Genomic DNA, 20,079 nt, shown 5'->3' with positions numbered 1-20,079 from the left:
CACTTTTTACTTTCTACATGATTCCATGTGTTATTTGTTAGTTTTGATGTCTTCATTGTTATTCTACAATGTAGAAAATAGTAAAAATAAATAAAAGCCTATGAATGAGTAGGCGTGTTCAAACTTGTGACTGGTACTGCACACACACCATGCATTTGGGAAAGTATTCAGACACTGAATTTTTCCACATTTAGTTACGTTAAATAAGAAAAATCCTTAATCTACACAAAATACCCCATAACGACAAAACAAAGTTGTTTTTTTTGTGCACATTTCGTTAAACTCGAATACCTTATTTACGTAAGTATTCAGTCCCTTTTGTTATGAGGCTCCTTCCATTGATCATCCTTGCTGTTTCTACAACTTGATTGAAGTTCTCCTGTGGTAAATTCAATTGATTGGACATGATTTGGAAAGGCATACACTTCTATATAAGGTCCCACAGCTGACAGTGCATGTCAGAGCAAAATCCAAGCCATGAGGTTGAAGGAATTGTCCGTAGAGCTCTGAGACAGGATTGTGTCGAGGCATATATCTGGGAAGGGTACCAAAACATTTCTGCAGCTTTGAAGGTCCCCAAAAACACTGACGCCTCCATCATTCTTAAATGGAAGAAGTTTAGAACCACCAAGACTCTTCCTAGAGCTGTCCGCCTGGCCAAACTAGCAGTCGGGGGAGAAGGGCCTTGGTCAGGGAGGTGACCAAGAACTCGATGGTCACTCTGACAGAGCTCCAGAGTTCCTCTCTGGAACTTTCCAGAAGGACAAACATCTCTGCAGCACTCCGCCAATCAGCCTTTTTTGGTAGAGCGGCCAGATGGAAGCCTCTCCTCGGTAAAAGGCACATGACAGCCCACTTGGAGTTTGCCAAAAGGCACCTTAAAACTCTCAGACAATGATTAACAAGATTGAACTCTGTTTCTGCATGACAATGCCCACGTGCACAAAGCGAGGCTCATACAGAAATGGTTTGAGATCGGTGTGGAAGAACTTGAGTGGCCTGCACAGAGCCCTGACCTCAACCCCATTGGACACTTTTGGGATGTATTGGAACGCTGACTGCGAGCCAGGTCTATTCGCCCAACATCAGTGTCCTCACTAACGCTCTTGTGGCTGAATGGCAGAAAGTCCCCGCAGCAATGTTTCCACATCTAGTGGAAACCTTCCCAGAAGAGTGGAGGATGTTATAGCAGCAAAAGGGGGACCAACTCCATATTATTGCCCATGATTTTGGAATGAAATGTTCAATGAGCAGATATCCACATACTTTTGTATGTGTGTATTTTGACATGAACTTATAGTGTCTTAAAGTAGGCGTAAGTTTAGTATCTGGTCCCGTATTTCTAGCACTCAATGACTAGCACTTGGATGCATTTGTAGGTTTTGTTTTGCCCAAAAAGAACTGAAGGGTGAATGTTTGTCACTTTTGAATTGTAACTAAGAATGGAAGACCTTTCTGAACACCTACATTTAATATGGATGCTGTCATGGGTAATGAATTAATTGTGAATGAGTGATTATCCATAATCATGGTAGGTAGCATCCAAATTAATGTAGATGTGTTCAGTGACCTCTTCCATTCTTATTTACAATAACAGTGACTCCAAAATGACACTACATTATTAACCATTCCGTTCCTATTGGGCACAACATAATCAGAAACACAACCCAAACTGCAAATGCATGTAAATAAGGTATTCACTAAGTGAATTTGTCCAAATGCTTATGAAAAAATGGAGGGACTAGATGCATAAAGTGTTTTCATTTCTAAACGGTAAAATGGATATCTATGAAAATACCCTCAAGTAGGTGACATTCTGTACTGTGCCTCGTATGAGAAATGTTCTCAAATCCAAAATGCTGGACTATAGAGACAAATGTAGCTTCACTGTCTCTAAATAAATACGGAGGGGAGTGTCCAAGATCATAATGAAAACCTGCCACCTTCTGGAGACCACAGGAACACTGCTTGTGCAGTCAGATCATGTCACTGAAAACGTCTGTGATGTCTTGGGCCTCGGCATCACCATCACTGCATGTGTTAACGTCTGACTGCCTCAGGTCACTGTTGAAGTAACTGAGACTATTGGTGCCACGTATACAGACTTGTCACATGTCAGGAAGCCAGAGAGTATTACATTCTTGACTGCTTTGAAGAGGTACCAGGTCAGTTTGTAGATAGAGAAATGTATATAGACTACTTATTGTCGACTGGCTATTGTGTATGTTTAGTGTGTCAAGTACTAAATGACTTTCCTCAAGGGCATCTGTTTGGCTATATTTCCCTCTACATTTAAATATCTGTGTGTGTGTGCTGTTTGTCTGTTTTGCAGGTGGCCAGAGCAAAAACAAGGCTCTTCAGCACTCAGTCTCTCTCCTCTGGCGGGTAAGGCCACAGTCCCAGACCTCTACAGGACACCTAACAGTTCTGTTCCTGTTATATTAGTCACAGTTGTCTGAAACTGTGTCTGTAGTTGATGTTGTCCCTTGGTAATCGAGTGGTCACTACTAGTTGCAGAGGACTAGTGCAATTACAGTTCATTGATTGTCAATCTCCATGTCCTTCTGTGTCTTCTGCTTCAGGTCAACACACTCTACCCCAACCAACAAGGAGAAACCGAAGCAAAAGGTTTGCAAAACAATTTTCACTATTTGATCAAAGTACACTGCTCAAAAAAATAAAGGGAACACTTAAACAACACAATGTAACGCCAAGTCAATCACACTTCTGTGAAATCAAACTGTCCACTTAGGAAGCAACACTGATTGACAATAAATTTCACATGCTGTTGTGCAAATGGAATAGACAAAAGGTGGAAATTATAGGCAATTAGCAAGACACCCCCAATAAAGGAGTGGTTCTACAGACCACTTCTCAGTTCCTATGCTTCCTGGCTGATGTTTTGGTCACTTTTGAATGCTGGTGGTGCTTTCACTCTAGTGGTAGCATGAGACGGAGTCTACAACCCACACAAGTGGCTCAGGTAGTGCAGCTCATCCAGGATGGCACATCAATGCGAGCTGTGGCAAGAAGGTTTGCTGTGTCTGTCAGCGTAGTGTCCAGAACATGGAGGCGCTACCAGGAGACAGGCCAGTACATCAGGAGACGTGGAGGAGGCCGTAGGAGGGCAACAACCCAGCAGCAGGACCGCTACCTCTGCCTTTGTGCAAGGAGGAGCACTGCCAGAGCCCTGCAAAATGACCTCCAGCAGGCCACAAATGTGCATGTGTCAGCATATGGTCTCACAAGGGGACTGAGGATCTCATCTCGGTACCTAATGGCAGTCAGGCTACCTCTGGCGAGCACATGGAGGGCTGTGCGGCCCCACAAAGAGGTCGAGGCACGCTGCTAACCATTTGTGATATCGTAGCTATTTTCCACCAAATGTATTCATACTGAAGCCCAGTGTTTCCTAACTCCAGTACTCCAGGACCCCCAACAAAACACATTTTGTCGTAAACTAAAACACCTGATTCAACTTAAGGTCTTGACGATTAGTTGACTAGTAGAATCAGGTGTGCTTGTCTGAGGCCACACCAAATGTATGTACTGTTGAGGGTATGGGGGACCGGAGTTGGGAAACACTGCTGTAGCCAGGGGCGTTGTTTTGAAACTGTCCTATTCGTATGAATGAATAAGGTATTGAACTTTATTCATATCCTCTATAGTCTAAATCAAAAGGCTCTCCTCCTCCCCCTGCTGAGGCTGGCAGCAGTGTGATCCTGTCCCAGCGGGCCAAACACGACTACACCAGGAAGAAGCCCAAAACCAAGAGCAAACTGAAGAGTGAGCATGCCACGTCCCGCCTCCCCTCACACCCACTCATTCTGTTTGAGTGCTCTGAGCTGCGTTGGTCTAGTAGACATCCTGCTGTAGCCCGTCTCCCCCTCACTCTCTCTACAGTTCTCCCACTGTCCTCTCCCAGCAGTGCAGACGAGGCCTCCCCTGTCAAGGTAACACGTCTCTCCTTTATTCTAGGTTAGTAACTTCATAGCTAATGGCAACCATAGCCCTATTTCACCTAGGCTACCAGACAGTACCACCCCTTAGAACAGACTGTCATTAACATGTTGGGCAGTTATCAAAATGGACAGAATGATTGGGTATGCCGCAGTGTTTTTTTATAGGTACAGTATGGGATCTAGGAATCCGTTTCATGGTAATTTATTCTTGAAGAATATCAAGTGAAAAACAAATCCTAGGATGTACAGTCGTGGCCAAAAGTTGAGTGACACAAATATTAATTTCCACAATTTGCTGCTTCAGTGTCTTTAGATATTTTTGTCACATGTTACTATGGAATACTGAAGTATAATTACAAGCATTTCATAAGTGTCAAAGGCTTTTATTGACGATTACATGAAGTTGATGCAAAGAGTTAATATTTGCAGTGTTGACCCTTCTTTTTCAAGATCTCTGCAATCCGCCCTGGCATGCTGTCATTTAACTTCTGGGCAACATCCTGACTGATGGCAGCCCATTCTTGCATAATCAATGCTTGGAGTTTGGCAGAATGTGTGTTTTTGTTTGTTCACCCACCTCTTGAGGATTGACCACAAGTTCTCAATGGGATTAAGGTCTGGGGAGTTCCCTGGCCATGGACCCAAAATATTGATGTTTTGTTCCCCGAGCCGCTTAGTTATCACTTTTGCCTTATGGCAAGGTGCTCCATCATGCTGGAAAAGGCATTGTTCATCACCAAACTGTTCCTGGATGGTTGGAAGTTGCTGGAAGTTGCTCTCTGAGGATGTGTTGGTACCATTCTTTATTCATGGCTGTGTTCTTAGGCAAAATTGTGATTGAGCCCACTCCCTTGGCTGAGAAGCAACCCCACACATGAATGGTCTCAGGATGCTTTACTGTTGGTATGACACAGGACTGATGGTAGCGCTCACCTCATCTTCTCCGGACAAGCTTTTTCCCGGATGCCTCAAACAATCGGAAAGGGGATTCTTCACATCTCTTCTTCACAACAGAAATCCGCATCACTGGTCATTTTCCAGTCACAACTTGCAGACTTGTTTACGTGTTGCTGTGCGTTTTGTTGCCAACCTTACCTTGCTACCTGACAACTTTACGGTTTTTACTTTTCAATTACTGTTTATATTTTTTGTTTTTCCCTCAACTTTTTTCATTCAACTTTTTCACTCCGGACTCTTTATCTGGACATGGTTCATCAGGACTTCCAACAGCCGAAGCTAAGTAATAACATTAACATGATGCCTTCTAATTGCAGTCGCTGTACTCATAATATACAGGAGAACGATCGCCTTACGGCGAGGATAGCTGTGCTGCAAGCCCAGCATCAGACGCAATCGTTAGGCAAGGGTCATTTCAGTGTAGGGAAGGATGAAACAGCGTCTGTGCCACCAGTAAGTACAGATAGTAACGTTAGTACAAATCCCCTCGCACGGTCCCCGCAGCCTGACAACTTTCTCATGGCTTCTGGAGGGAAATGCTGTAGGAATGCTCAACCGGTGTCGCTCATTCAGCCAACAAACTTTAAACCGGTTTTCCTCATTAAGCAGCGAGTCGGAGTCTGAGGCCGAGCCTTCTCTGGTCTCTACTCCTCCCGTTACGGGGTCTGAGACGCCGAAGCTTTCCATCGTTAGCTCTGACAAATTGAAAACCCTAGTCATTGGCGACTCCATTACCCGCAGTATTAGACTTAAAACGAATCATCCAGCGATCATACACTGTTTACCAGGGGGCAGGGCTACCAACGTTGAGGCTAATCTGAAGATGGTGCTGGCTAAAGCTAAAACTGGAGAGTATAGAGATATTGTTATCCACGTCGGCACCAACGATGTTAGGATGAAAGTCAGAGGTCACCAAGCGCAACATAGCTTCAGCCTGTAAATCAGCTAGAAAGCTGTGTCGGCATCGAGGAATTGTCTCTGGCCCCCTCCCAGTTAGGGGGAGTGATGAGCTCTACAGCAGAGTCTCACAACTCAGTCGCTGGTTGAAAACTGTTTTCTGCCCCTCCCAAAAGATAGAATTTGTAGATAATTGTCCCTCTTTATGGGATTCACCCACAAACAGGACCAAGCCTGACCTGCTGAGGAGTGACGGACTCCATCCTAGCTGGAGGGGTGCTCTCATCTTATCTGACAACATAGACAGGGCTCTAACTCCTCTAGCTCCACAATGAGATAGCGTGCAGGGTGCGTGCAGGCCAGGCAGCAGGGTGCGTGCAGGCCAGGCAGCAGGGTGCGTGCAGGCCAGGCAGCAGGGTGCGTGCAGGCCAGGCAGCAGGGTGCGTGCAGGCCAGGCAGCAGGGTGCGTGCAGGCCAGGCAGCAGGGTGCGTGCAGGCCAGGCAGCAGGGTGCGTGCAGGCCAGGCAGCAGGGTGCGTGCAGGCCAGGCAGCAGGGTGCGTGCAGGCCAGGCAGCAGGGTGCGTGCCGGCCAGGCAGCAGGGTGCGTGCCGGCCAGGCAGCAGGGTGCGTGCCGGCCAGGCAGCAGGGTGCGTGCCGGCCAGGCAGCAGGGTGCGTGCCGGCCAGGCAGCAGGGTGCGTGCCGGCCAGGCAGCAGGGTGCGTGCCGGCCAGGCAGCAGGGTGCGTGCCGGCCAGGCAGCTTAGTGGAGTCTGCCACTAGCACAGTCAGTGTAGTCAGCTCAGCTATCCCCATTGAGACTGTCTGTGCCTCGACCTAGGTTGGGCAAAACTAAACATGGCGGTGTTCACCTTAGCAATCTCACTAGAATAAAGACCTCCTCCATTCCTGCCATTATTGAAAGAGATCGTGATACCTCACATCTCAAAATAGGGCTACTTAATGTTAGATCCCTCACTTCAAAGGCACTTATAGTCAATGAACTAATCACTGAACATGATCTTGATGTGATTGGCCTGACTGAAACATGGCTTAAGCCTGATGAATTTACTTTGTTAAATGAGGCCTCACCTCCTGGTTACACTAGTGACCATATCCCCTGTGCATCCCGCAAAGGCGGAGGTGTTGCTAACATTTACGATAGCAAATTTCAATTTACAATTGACGTTTTCGTCTTTTGAGCTTCTAGTCATGAAATCTATGCAGCCTACTCAATCACTTTTTATAGCTACTGTTTACAGGCCTCCTGGGCCATATACAGCGTTCCTCACTGAGTTCCCTGAATTCCTATCGGACCTTGTAGTCATAGCAGATAATATTCACATTTTTGGTGATTTTAATATTCACAGTCCACAGACCCACTCCAAAAGGCTTTCGGAGCCATCATCGACTCAGTGGGTTTTGTCCAACATATCTCCGGACCTACTCACTGTCAGTCATACTCTGGACCTAGTTTTGTCCCATGGAATACATTTTGTGGACTTAATGTTTTTCCTCATAGTCCAGGATTATCGGCCCACCATTTTATTACGTTTGTAATCGCAACAAATAATCTGCTCAGACCCCAACCAAGGATCATCAAAAGTTGTGCTATAAATTCTCAGACAACCCAAAGATTCCTTGATGCCCTTCCAGACTCCCTCTGCCTACCCAAGGACGTCAGAGGACAAAAATCAGTTAACCGCCTAACTGAGGAACTCAATTTAACCTTGCTCAATACCCTAGATGCAGTTGCACCCCTAAAAACATTTGTCATAAGAAAATAGCTCCCTGGTATACAGAAAATACCCGAGCTCTGAAGCAAGCTTCCAGAAAATTGGAACAGAATTGGCGCCAATGGTAGTGTCTTTCCGACTAGCTTGGAAAGACACTACCGTGCAGTATCGAAGAGCCCTCACTGCTGCTCGATCATCCTATTTTTCCAACTTAATTGAGGAAAATAAGAACAACCCAATTTTTTTTGTTGATACTGTCGCAAAGCTAACTAAAAAGATTCCCCAAGTGAGGATGGCTTTCACTTCAGCCGTAATAAATTCATGAACTTCTTTGAGGAAAAGATCATGATCATTAGAAAGCAAATTACGGACTCCTCTTTAAATCTGCGTATTCCTCCAAAGCTCAGTTGTCCTGAGTCTGCACAACTCTGCCAGGACCTAGGATCAAGAGACACCCAAGTGTTTTAGTACTATATCTCTTGACACAATGATGAAAATAATCATGGCCTCTAAACCTTCAAGCTGCATACTGAACCCTATTCCAACTAAACTACTGAAAGAGCTGCTTCCTGTGCTTGGCCCTCCTATGTTGAACATAATAAAAGGCTCTTTATCCACCGGATGTGTACCAAACTCACTAAAATTGGCAGAAATAAGGCCTCTCTTTAAAAAGCCAAACCTTGACCCAGAAAATATAAAAAACTATCGGCCTATATCGAATCTTCCATTCCTCAAAAAAAAAAAAATCAAAAGCTGTTGCACAGCAACTCACGGCCTTCCTGAAGACAAACAATGTATATGAAATGCTTCAGTCTGGTTTTAGACCCCATCATAGCACTGAGACTGCACTTGTGAAGGTGGTAAATTACCTTTTAAAGGCGTCAGACCGAGGCACTGCATCTGTCCTCGTGCTCCTAGACCTTAGTGCTGCCTTTGATACCATCGATCACCACATTCTTTTGGAGAGATTGGAAACCCAAATTGGTCTACACGGACAAGTTCTGGCCTGGTTTAGATCTCATCTGTCGGAAAGATGTCAGTTTGTCTCTGTGAATGGTTTGTCCTCTGACAAATCAACTGTACATTTCGGTGTTCCTCAAGGTTCCGTTTTAGGACCACTACTGTTTTCACTATATATTTTACCTGTTGGGGATGTCATTCGAGAACATAATGTTAACTTTCACTGCTATGCGGATGACACACAGCTGTACATTTCAATGGAACACGGTGAAGCCCCAAAATTGCCCTCACTAGAAGCCTGTGTTTCATACATAAGGAAGTGGATGGCTGCAAACTTTCTACTTTTAAACTCGGACAAACAGAGATGCTTGTTCTAGGTCCCAAGAAACAAAGAGCTCTTCTGTTGAATCTGACAATCTTGATGGTTGTACAGTCGTCTCAAATGAAACTGTGAAGGACCTCTGCGTTACTCTGGACCCTGATCTCTTGACGAACATATCAAGACTGTTTCAAGGACAACTTTTTTCCATCTACATAACATTGCAAAAATCAAACTTTCTGTCCAAAAATTATGCAGAAAAATTAATCCACGCTTTTGTTAATTCTAGGTTAGACTACTGCAATGCTCTACTTTCCGGCTACCCGGATCTTTCTGATTCTTTCCAATTTGTATCTTTTCCGATTTGGACCTGCCGTACATGCCTACACGTACGCTATGGTCACAATACGCAGGTATCCTAATTGTCCGTAGAATTTCTAAGCAAACAGCTGGAGGCAGGGCTTTCTCCTGTAGAGCTCCATTTTTATGGAATGGTCTGCCTACCCATGTGAGAGACGTAGACTCGTTCTCAACCTTTTAAGTCTTTACTGAAGACTCATCTCTTCAGTAGGCCATATGATTGAGTGTAGTCTGGCCCAGGAGTGTGAAGGTGAACAGAAAGGCTCTGGAGCAACGAACCGCCCTTGCTGTCTCTGCCTGGCCGGTTCCCCTCCACTGGGATTCTCTGCCTCTAACCCTATTACAGGGGCTGAGTCACTGGCTTACTGGTGCTCTTTCATGCCGTCCCTAGGAGGGGTGCGTCACTTGAGTGGGTTGAGTCACTTACGTGATCTTCCTGTCTGGGTTGGCGCCCCCCTCCCCCCCCCCCCTTGGGTTGTGCCGTGGCGGAGATCTTTGTGGGCTATACTCAGCCTCGTCTAAGGATGGTAAGTTGGTGGTTGAAGATATCCCTCTAGTGGTGTGGGGGCTGTGCTTTGGCAAAGTGGGTGGGGTTATATCCTGCCTGTTTGGCCCTGTCCAGGGGTATCATCGGATGGGGTCAGTCTCCTGACCCCTCCTGTCTCAGCCTCCAGTATTTATGCTGCAGTAGTTTGTCGGGACGCTAGGGTCAGTCTGTTTATCTAGAGTACTTCTCCTGTCTTATCCGGTGTCCTGTGTGAATTTTAAGTATGCTCTCTCTAATTCTCTCTCTCATTCTTTCGCTCTCTCGGAGGACCTGAGCCCAAGACTACCTGGCATGATGACTCCTTGCTGTCCCCAGTCCACCTGGCCGTGCTGCTGCTCCAGATTCAACTGTTCTGCCTACGGCTATGGAACCCTGACCTGTTCACTGGACGTGCTACCTGTCCCAGACCTGGTGTTTTCAACTCTCTAGAGACAGCAGGAGCAGTAGAGATACTCTTAATGATCAGCTATGAAAAGCCAACTGACATTTACTCCTGAGGTGCTGACTTGTTGCACCCTCGACAACTACTGTGATTATTATTATTTTACCATGCTGGTCATTTATGAACATTTGAACATCTTTGCCATGTTCTGTTATAATCTCCACCCGGCACAGCCAGAAGAGGACTGGCCACCCCTCATAGCATGGTTCCTCTCTAGGTTTCTTCCTAGGTTTTGGCCTTTCTAGGGAGTTTTTCCTAGCCACCGTGCTTCTACACCTGCATTGCTTGCTGTTTGGGGTTTTAGGCTGGGTTTCTGTACAGCACTTTGAGATATCAGCTGATGTAAGAAGGGCTATATAAATACATTTGATTTGATCAGAGAAAATGACTTTACCCCAGTCCTCAGCAGTCCAATCTCTGTACCTTTTGCAGAATATCAGTCTGTCCCTGATGTTTTACCTGGAGAGAAGTGGCTTCTTTGCTGCCCTTCTTGACACCAGGCCGTCCTCCAAAAGTCTTCGCCTCACTGTGCGTGCAGATGCACTCACACCTGCCTGCAAGCAAGCTCTGTACTGGTGGTGCCCCGATCCCGCAGCTGAATCAACTTTAGGAGACGGTCCTGGCGTTTGCTGGACTTTTTTGGGCGCCCTGAAGCCGCCTTCACAACAATTGAACCGCTCTCTTTGAAGTTCTTGATGATCCGATAAATGGTTGATTTAGGTGCAATCTTACTGGCAGCAATATCCTTGCCTGTGAGGCCCTTTTTGTGCAAAGCAATGACGACGGCACGTGTTTCCTTGCAGGTAACCACGGTTGACAGAGGAAGAACAATGATTCCAAGCACCACCCTCCTTTTGAAGCTTCCAGTCTGTTATTCGAACTCAAATCAGCATGACAGAGTGATCTCCAGCCTTGTCCTCGTCAACATTCACACCTGTGTTAACGAGAGAATCACTGACATGATGATGACAGGTGGTCCTTTTTGTGGCAGGGATGAAATGCAGTGGAAAGGTTTATTGGGGGATTCAGTTCATTTGTATGGAAAAGAGGGACTTTGCAATTAATTGATATTCATCTGATCAATCTTCATAACATTCTGGAGTATATGCAAATTGCCATCATACAAACTGAGGCAGCAGACTTTGAAGATTAATATTTGTGTCATTCTCAACTTTTGGCCACGACTGTAGCTGTAATAGCATAGGTCCAGTTCTTGGTTTGCCTCTACCTCGGTGTGATATGAAATGTTGTTGCTGTTTGACAATTGATGTCCACGACATCCCCTTTCTGTTTTGAACAGCACCGTACACCAGCATGCAGATCAGCGGGGGGAACACCAAGTAAAAACATTGCAGAACGGCTATTTGACAAGCTCAAAGAGGAAGAATCTCTGGAGTTTCCTCCTACGTCCAAACTGATATCACGAGATTCAGGCAAGCTATACAGTGCCTTCGGAAAGTATTCAGACCCCTTTTTCCACATTTTGTTACGTTACAGCCTTACTCTAAAATTGAATAAATAAGTAAAAATCCTCAGCAATCTACACAGAATACCCCATAATGACAAAGTGAAAACACGTTTTTAGAAAACAGAAATACCTTTGTTACATAGGTATTCAGACCCTTTGCTATGAGACTCGAAATTGAGCTCAGGTGCATCCTGTTTCCATTATCATCCTTGCGTTAACCCACTGTTCCCCGGTAGGCCGTCATTGTAAATAAGAATTTGTTCTTAACTGACTTGCCTAGTTAAATAAATGTTACATTTAAAAAAAAATTTATTTTTTTTATCTACAACTTGATTGCATTCCACCTCTACCCTAATCAGGTCCAATCAATTGAATTTACCAGAGACCCAACTGTTAATATAAGGTCCCACAGTTGACAGTGCCAGAAGGTCAGAACAAAAACCAAGCCATGAGGTCGAAGGAATTGTACGTAGATCTCCGAGACAAGATTGTGTCGGGGAAAAGACCTGGGGAAGGGTACCAAAACATTTCTGAAGCTTTGAAGGTCCCCAAAAACACAGTGGCCTCCGCCAAGACTCTTCCTAGGGCTGGCCGCCCGGCCAAACTAGCAATTGGGAAGAAGGGCCTTGGTCAGGGAAATGACCAAGAACCCGATGGTCACTCTGACAGAGCTCCAGAGTTCCTCTGTGGAGATGGGAGAACCTTCCAGAAGGACAACCATCTCTGGAGCACTCCACCAGTCAGGACTTTATGGTAGAGTGGCTAGATGGAAGCCACTCCTCAGTAAAAGACACATGAGAGCCCGCTTGGTGTTTGCCAAAAGGCACCTAAAGCATCTGACTATAAGAAACAAGATTTTCTGGTCTGATGAAACCAAGATTTAAATCTTTGGCCTGAATGCCAAGCATCACGTCTGGAGGAAACCTGGCACCATCCCCACGGTAAGGCGCGGGGGTAGCATGCTGTGGGGTTGTTTTTCAGGGACTGGGAGACTGGTCAGGATCAAGGGAAAGATGAACTGAGCAAAGTACAGAGATCCTTGATGAAAACCTGCTCAGGACCTCAGACTGGGGTGTATGTTCACCTTCCAATAGGACAACGACCCTAAGCACACAGCCAAGACAACACAGGAGTGGCTTCGGGACAAGTCTCTGAATGTCCTAGAGTGGCCCAGCCAGAGCCCGGACTTGAACCCGATCGAACATCTCTGAAGAGACCTGAAAATAGCTGTGCAGCGACGCTCCCATCCAACATGACACTGTTTGAGAGGGTCTGCAGAGAAGAATGGAAGAAACTCCCCAAATGCAGGTGTGCCAAGCTTGTAGGATCATACCCAATAATTGATGCTGTAATCACTGCCAAAGGTGCTTCAACAAAGTACAGAGTAAAGAGTTTCAATACATATGTAAATGTGATATTTCAGTGATTATTATTTTATTTTTTTATAGCAAAAATGTCTCTTCTTGCTTTGTTATGGGTATTGTGTGTAGATTGACACAAAAAACAACGATTTAGTACATTTTAGAATAGGCTGTAGCATTACAAAATCTTGAAAAAGTCAAGGGGTCTGAATACTTTACGAAGGCATTCATCGGAACAAGGCTGCATTTTGAAATGGTACCCTATTCAATATAGTACAGTTGACCAGGGCTCATAAGGGCAATGTTAACTATGTTTGAATTGATTTTATTTGTCATTTAGCAGACACTTTTATCCAGTGTGACTTACAGGAGCATTCGGGTTAAGTGCCTTTCTCAAGCTTGGCACATCGGCAGATTTTTTTTCCACACCTGCCACCCACATCGCACATTGTGGTATACAGACATGTTTCTCATGGATAATGGGGCTATATTTAGACCTGTAGCTGATGTGAAACCTGTATGGGATTTTCCCTTCAATACAGGTATACAGCGTGTCAAAATAAAAGTCCCATACAGGTCTCACATCACATACAGGTGTCACATTAGCTAACAACATTGCATTCCTTGTAGGCTTCCATGATGTGACTGGGGAGGACTTGGATGAATCTGTGTTTCACCGGGAGGAACAAGATGAATCTACACCTACTGTAAGGTACTCCGTAGTACTTGCCTGGTGCCAGATCTGTATGTGATCTTTAGCCAACGCCATAGACTACGACCATAAGCATTGGCACAACAGCACAAACAGATCTGGCACCAGACTCATGATGCATCCCAATAACACATGTTTCACCTCTCCAATAGGAGAATCCCTCTCCTATTCCTAAGTCTTCTCTTGGAAGATTTACTAACAGAGAACCTCCAGTTGTACCCTGGTGCTAGTTATTCTATTGTTTTGTTGGGTGTTTACTGTACTGTTGTTTCTAAGTAATGTGTTATAACATGTATAGATTTTAATAATATACACATAATCTGTCATAATGCTCCTGCACCTAAATATAAACAGTACTGGCACACAAAATTAGTACCAGCACCTATTTCAGTCCAGGTCATAATGTAAAATTATTATTTCAGGACCATGTTCCCAATCAAGAGGCTGGAATTCATAGGAAGAGGCCTTTGGCCTCAGGTATGTCTCCTGAAGTCTCTCTGCAATGACTTGACATGTACTGTTGACCAATCTGGTCTCTTAAAAATTCTAAAAGAGCATCTGTTTTCAAATACTTACCGTGGTCGTATTCATTAGGCATCAAACTGAATTTAAAGGATTAACTGGGAGGGACTACCTGAACTTGTCCTATAACAAAAGTTTGTTCGTTTTCAGTTGCAAAATGTTTTAATATGATAGAACACTTGATAAAACATGGCCCTCAGTGAAGGATAAATTACCATAAAGGTGTGGACTGGAGCTGACCATGGTCAATGGCCATATTACTCAGCAGAGCGTGCTGACTCGGGAGGTGCAGCGGAGAAGAAGAGTGTGCCGCTAGAAAGTGATCCAAGGCAAAGACCCAGGGCCTTCTTTCCCTCAGAACCTCTTGAGGAGGCTGCTGGTAATACATACATACAGTTGAAGTTAGAAGTTTACATACACTTAGGTTGGAGTCATTAAAATGTGTTTTTCAACCCCCACAAATTTCTTGTTAAAACAAATTATAGTTTTGGCAAGTTGGTTAGGACATCTGCTTTGTGCATGACACCAGTAATTTTTCCAACAATTGTTTACAGACAGATTATTTCATTTATAATTCACTGTATCACAATTCCAGTGGGTCAGAAGTTTACATACACTAAGTTGACTGTGCCTTTAAACAGCTTGGAAAATTCCAGAAAATTATGTCATGGCTTTAGAAGCTTCTGATAGGCTAATTGACATCATTTGAGTCAATTGGAGGTGTACCTGTGGATGTATTTCAAGGCCTACCTTCAAACTCCGTATCCATGGGAGCAATTTCCAAATGCCTGAAGGTACCACGTTCATCTGTACAAACAGTAGTATGCAAGTATAAACACCATGGGACCACGCAGCCGTCATACCGCTCAGGAAGGAGACGCATTCTGTCTCCTAGAGATTAACGTACTTTGGTGTGAAAAGTGCAAATCAATCCCAGAACAACAGCAAGGACCTTGTGAAGATGCTGGAGGAAACCGGTACAAAAGTATCTATATCCACAGTAAAATGAGTCTTATATCGACATAACCTGAAAGGCCGCTCAGCAAGGAAGAAGCCACTGCTTCCAAATCCGACATAAAAAAGCCAGATTACGGTTTGCAACTGCACATGGGGACAAAGTCTGCTGCCTCAGTTTGTATGATGGCAATTTGCATATACTCCAGAATGTTATGAGTGATCAGATTAATTACAAAGTCCCGCTTTGCCCAAAAAACATTTCCACTGCATTTCAGCCCTGCCACGAAAGAACCACCTGTCATCATCATGTCAGTGATTCTCTCGTTAACACAGGTGTGAATGTTGACGAGGACAAGGCTGGAGATCACTCTGTCATGCTGATTTGAGTTCGAATAACAGACTGGAAGCTTCAAAAGGAGGGTGGTGCTTGGAATCATTGTTCTTCCTCTGTCAACCATGGTTACCTGCAAGGAAACACGTGCCGTTGTCATTGCTTTGCACAAAAAAGGGCCTCGCAGGCAAGGATATTGCTGCCAGTAAGATTGCACCTAAATCAACCATTTATCGGCTCATCAGGCGGCTTCAGGGCGCCCAAGAAAGTCCAGCAAGCACCAGGAAGACTTTTGGAGGATGGCCTGGTGTCAAGAAGGGCAGCAAAGAAGCCACTTCTCTCCAGGTAAAACATCAGGGACATACTTATATTCTGCAAAAGGTACAGGGATTGGACTGCTGAGGACTGGGGTAAAGTAATTTTCTCTGAATCCTCTTTCCAATTGTTTGGGGCATCCGGGAAAAAAAGCTTGTCCGGAGAAGACGAGGTAAGCACTGCCATCAGTCCTGTGTCATGCCAACAGTAAAGCATCCTGAAACCATGTGTGGGGTTGCTTCTCAGCCAAGGGAGTGGGCTCACTCACAATTTTGCCTAAGAACACAGCCATGAATAAAGCATGGTACCAACACATCCTCCGAGAGCAACTTCTCCCAACCATTCAGGATCAGTTTGGTGACGAACAATGCCTTTTCCAGCATGATGGATCACCTTGCCATAAGGCAAAAGCGATAACTAAGTGGCTCGGGGAACAAAACATCAATATTTTGGGTCCATGGCCAGGGAACTCCCCAGACCTTAATCCCATTGAGAACTTGTGGTCAATCCTCAAGAGGTGGGTGAACAAACAAAAACACACATTCTGCCAAACTCCAAGCATTGATTATGCAAGAATGGGCTGCCATCAGTCAGGATGTGGCCCAGAAGTTAATTGACAGCATGCCAGGGCGGATTGCAGAGGTCTTGAAAAAGAAGGTTAAACACTGCAAATATTGACTCTTTGCATCAACTTCATGTAATTGTCAATAAAAGGCTTTGACACTTATGAAATGCTTGTAATCATACTTCAGTATTCCATAGTAACATCTGACAAAAATATCTAAAGACACTGAAGCAGCAAACTTTGTGGAAATAAATATGTGTCATTCGAATTTAACTTTTGGCCACGATTTGTATTTAAACTTCTGACCCACTGGGCTGAAATTAAGCTGAAATGAATCATTCTCTCTACTATTATTCTGACATTTCATTCTTAAAATAAAGTTGTGTTCCTAACTGACGGGGAATTTTTACTAGGATTAAATGTCAAGAATTGTGAAACACCTTAGCCAAATACATTTAAACTCAGTTCATGTAAACTTCCGACTTCAACTGTGCATACGTACGTACAAGTCAAAAGTTTGGGCACACCTACTCATTTCAAGGGTTTTTCTTTATTTTAACTATTTTCTACATTGTAGAATAATAGTGAAGACATCAAAACTATGAAATAACACACATGGAATCATGTATTAAACAAATCAAAATGTTTTATATTTAAGATTCTTCTCGAAGCCACCCTTTGCCTTGACAGCTTTGCACACACTTGGTATTCTCTCAACCAGCTTCATGAGGAATGCTTTTCCAACAGTCTTGAAAGAGTTCCCACATGTTGAGCACTTGTTGGCTGCATTTCCTTCACTCTGCGTTCCAACTCATCCCAAACCATCTCAATTGGGTTGAGGTCAGGTGATTGGAGGCCAGGTCATCTGATGCAGCACTCCATCACTCTCCTTGGTCAAAAAGCCCTTTCAAAACACACCATCAGGCTGTGTGTCATTGTCCTGTTGAAAAACAAATGATAGTCCCACTAAGCGCAAACAAGATGGGATGGCGTATTGCTACAGAATGCTGTGGTAGCCGTGCTGGTTAAGTGTGCCTTTTGAATTCTAAATAAATCAGTGTCACCAGCAAAGCACCATCACACCACCACCTCCATGCTTCATGGTGGGAACCACACGTGGAGAGCATCCGTTCACCTACTCTCTCACAAAGAGTGGTTTGAACCAAAAATCTCAAATTTGGACTCATCAGACCAAAGGACAGATTTCCACTGGTCTAATGTCCATTGCTCGTGTTTCTTGGCCCAAGCAAGTCTCTTCTTATTGGTGTCCTTTAGTGGTTTCTTAGCAGGAATTTGACCATGAAGTCCTGATTTCACGCAGTCTCCTCTGAACAGTTTATGTTGCTGTGTCTGTTACTTGAACTCTGACGCATTTATTTGGGCTGAAACCTGAGGTGCAGTTAATTGCCGATTTTCTGAGGCTGGTAACTCTAATGACGTTATCCTCTGCAGCAGAGGTAAGTCTGGGTCTTCCTGTTGCGGTCCTAATGCAGTAAAGAAATTCCACAAGTGAACTTTTAACAAGTCACACCTTTTAATTGAAATGCATTCCAGGTGACTACCCCATGAAGCTGGTTGAGAGAATGCCAAGAGTGTGCAAAGCTGCCATCAAGGCAAAGGGTGGCTACTTTGAAGAATTTCAAATATATTTTGACTTGTAAACACTCATTTGGTTACTACATGATTCCATATGTATTATTTAATTGTTTTGACGTCTTAACTATTATTCTACAATGTAAAAAAATTGTTAAAAAAAATAAAAACCCTTGAATGAGTAGTGTATTCAAACTTCTGACTGGTACTGTACATTCATACAGTGCATTCAGAAAGTATTCAAACCTTTGACTTTTTCCACATTTTGTTATGTTACAGTATTATTCTGAAATAGATTAAATGTTTTTCCTCATCAATCTAAAACAACCTTATTTACATAAGTATTCAGACCCTTTGATATGGTACTCGAAATTAAGGTTAGGGGCATCCTGTTTCCATTGATCATTCTTGAGATGTTTCTACATCTTGATTGTGGTCCCCCTGTGGTAAATTCAATTGATTAGACATAATTTGGAAAGGCACACACCTGTCTTTTATAAGGTCCCACAGTTGACAGTGCGTGTCAGAGCAAAGACCAAGCCATGAGGTCGAAGGAGTTGTCCGTAGAATATTTGTATAAATTAGACTTCTGTATTTCATTTTCCCAAAATTTGCTGATGTTTAAAGAAAACAACATGTTTTCACTTCATCATTATGGGGTGTAGATGGGTGTGATTTTTATTTATCCCGTTTTAAATTCAGGCTGTAACACATCAATGTGAAATAAGTCGAGGGGTAAGAATATTTTCTGTATGCTACTGGTTGTGCAGGCGTTAAATCCAACCCCATCTGTTTCATGCTTTCCAGAATCAATGAGCAGAGTGCTGAATGAGGAGGTGGAGTCTGAGATGGAGATGGGCTCTGGAGTCATCGCTGCTTTCCAGACCTTCAAGAGCCAGCTGAGAGCACACTTCTCGGTGATCACATCACAGACTTGTGCAACAAACTCAGCAAAAAAAGAAACGTCCTCTCACTGTCAATTGCTTTTATTTTCAGCAAACTTAACATGTGTAAATATTTGTATGAACATAAGGTTCAACAACTGAGACATGAACTGAACAAGTTCCACAGACATGTGACTAACATAAATGGAATAATGTGTCCCTGAACAAAAGGGGGGGGGTTAAAATCAAAAGTAACAGTCAGTATCTGGTGTGGCCACCAGCTGCATTAAGTACTGCAGTGCATCTCCTTCTCATGGACTGCACCAGATTTGCCAGTTCTTGCTGTGAGATGTTACCCCATTCTTCCACCAAGGCACCTACAAGTTCCCGGACATGTCTGGGGGGAATGGCCCTAGCCCTCACCCTCCGATCCAACAGGTCCCAGACGTGCTCAATGGGATTGAGATCCGGGCTCTTCACTGGCCATGGCAGAACACTGATATTCCTGTCTGACACTGACATTCCCGAGTACAGGCCTTGGTGTAACGCTCATTCCTTCGACAATAAACGCAAATCTGACCATCACCCTCTTGAGACAAAACCGTGACTCGTCAGTGAATAGTACTTTTTGCTAGTCCTGTCTGGTCCAGTGACGGTGGGTTTGTGCCCATAGGCGACAATGTTGCCAGTGAGGATCTGCCTTACAACAGGCCTACAAGCCCTCAGTCCAGCCTATTGCGGACAGTCTGAGCACTGATGGAGGGATTATGCGTTTCTGGTGTAACTCGGGCAGTTGTTGTTGCCATCCTGTGATGTTTGGATCTACCGATCCTGTTCAGGTGTTGTTACCCATGGTCTGCCACTGCGAGGACGATCAGCTGTCCATCCTGTAGCTCTGTCTTAGGCGTCTCACAGTACGGACATTGCAATTTATTGCCCTGGCCACGTCTGCAGTCCTCATGCCTCCTTGCAGCATGGTAAGGCACGTTCACACAGAGGAGCAGGGACCCTGGGCATCTTTCTTTTGGTGTTTTTCAGAGTCAGTAGAAGGGCCTCTTTAGTGTCCTAAGCTTTCATAACTGTGACCTTAATTGCCTACCGTCTGTAAGCTGTTAGTGTCTCAATGACCGTTCCACAGGTTCATGTTCATACATTTTTCATGGTTCATTGAACAAGCATGGGAAACAGTGTTTAA

General features: G+C 44.4%; 1 protein-coding gene across 1 annotated transcript in view; it reads left to right on the top strand.

The window, feature by feature from the left end:
* sycp2l (synaptonemal complex protein 2-like) overlaps window positions 1-20,079 on the top strand; it is a 38,152-nt gene that overhangs the window by 9,933 nt on the left and 8,140 nt on the right. The window contains exons 19-26 of the mRNA XM_055928705.1: window positions 2,333-2,385; window positions 2,583-2,628; window positions 3,669-3,953; window positions 11,477-11,609; window positions 13,636-13,712; window positions 14,140-14,194; window positions 14,505-14,618; window positions 18,808-18,917. Of these exons, the coding sequence (XP_055784680.1) occupies window positions 2,333-2,385; window positions 2,583-2,628; window positions 3,669-3,953; window positions 11,477-11,609; window positions 13,636-13,712; window positions 14,140-14,194; window positions 14,505-14,618; window positions 18,808-18,917 (873 nt within the window). The remainder of the gene's footprint in view (window positions 1-2,332; window positions 2,386-2,582; window positions 2,629-3,668; window positions 3,954-11,476; window positions 11,610-13,635; window positions 13,713-14,139; window positions 14,195-14,504; window positions 14,619-18,807; window positions 18,918-20,079) is intronic.

The sequence above is a fragment of the Salvelinus fontinalis genome, chromosome 7, assembly GCF_029448725.1.
Source record: "Salvelinus fontinalis isolate EN_2023a chromosome 7, ASM2944872v1, whole genome shotgun sequence".
Taxonomy (NCBI): Eukaryota; Metazoa; Chordata; class Actinopteri; order Salmoniformes; family Salmonidae; genus Salvelinus; species Salvelinus fontinalis.
The sequence above is the reverse complement of the archived record's forward strand: the minus strand, read 5'-3'. Positions and strand labels throughout refer to the sequence as shown.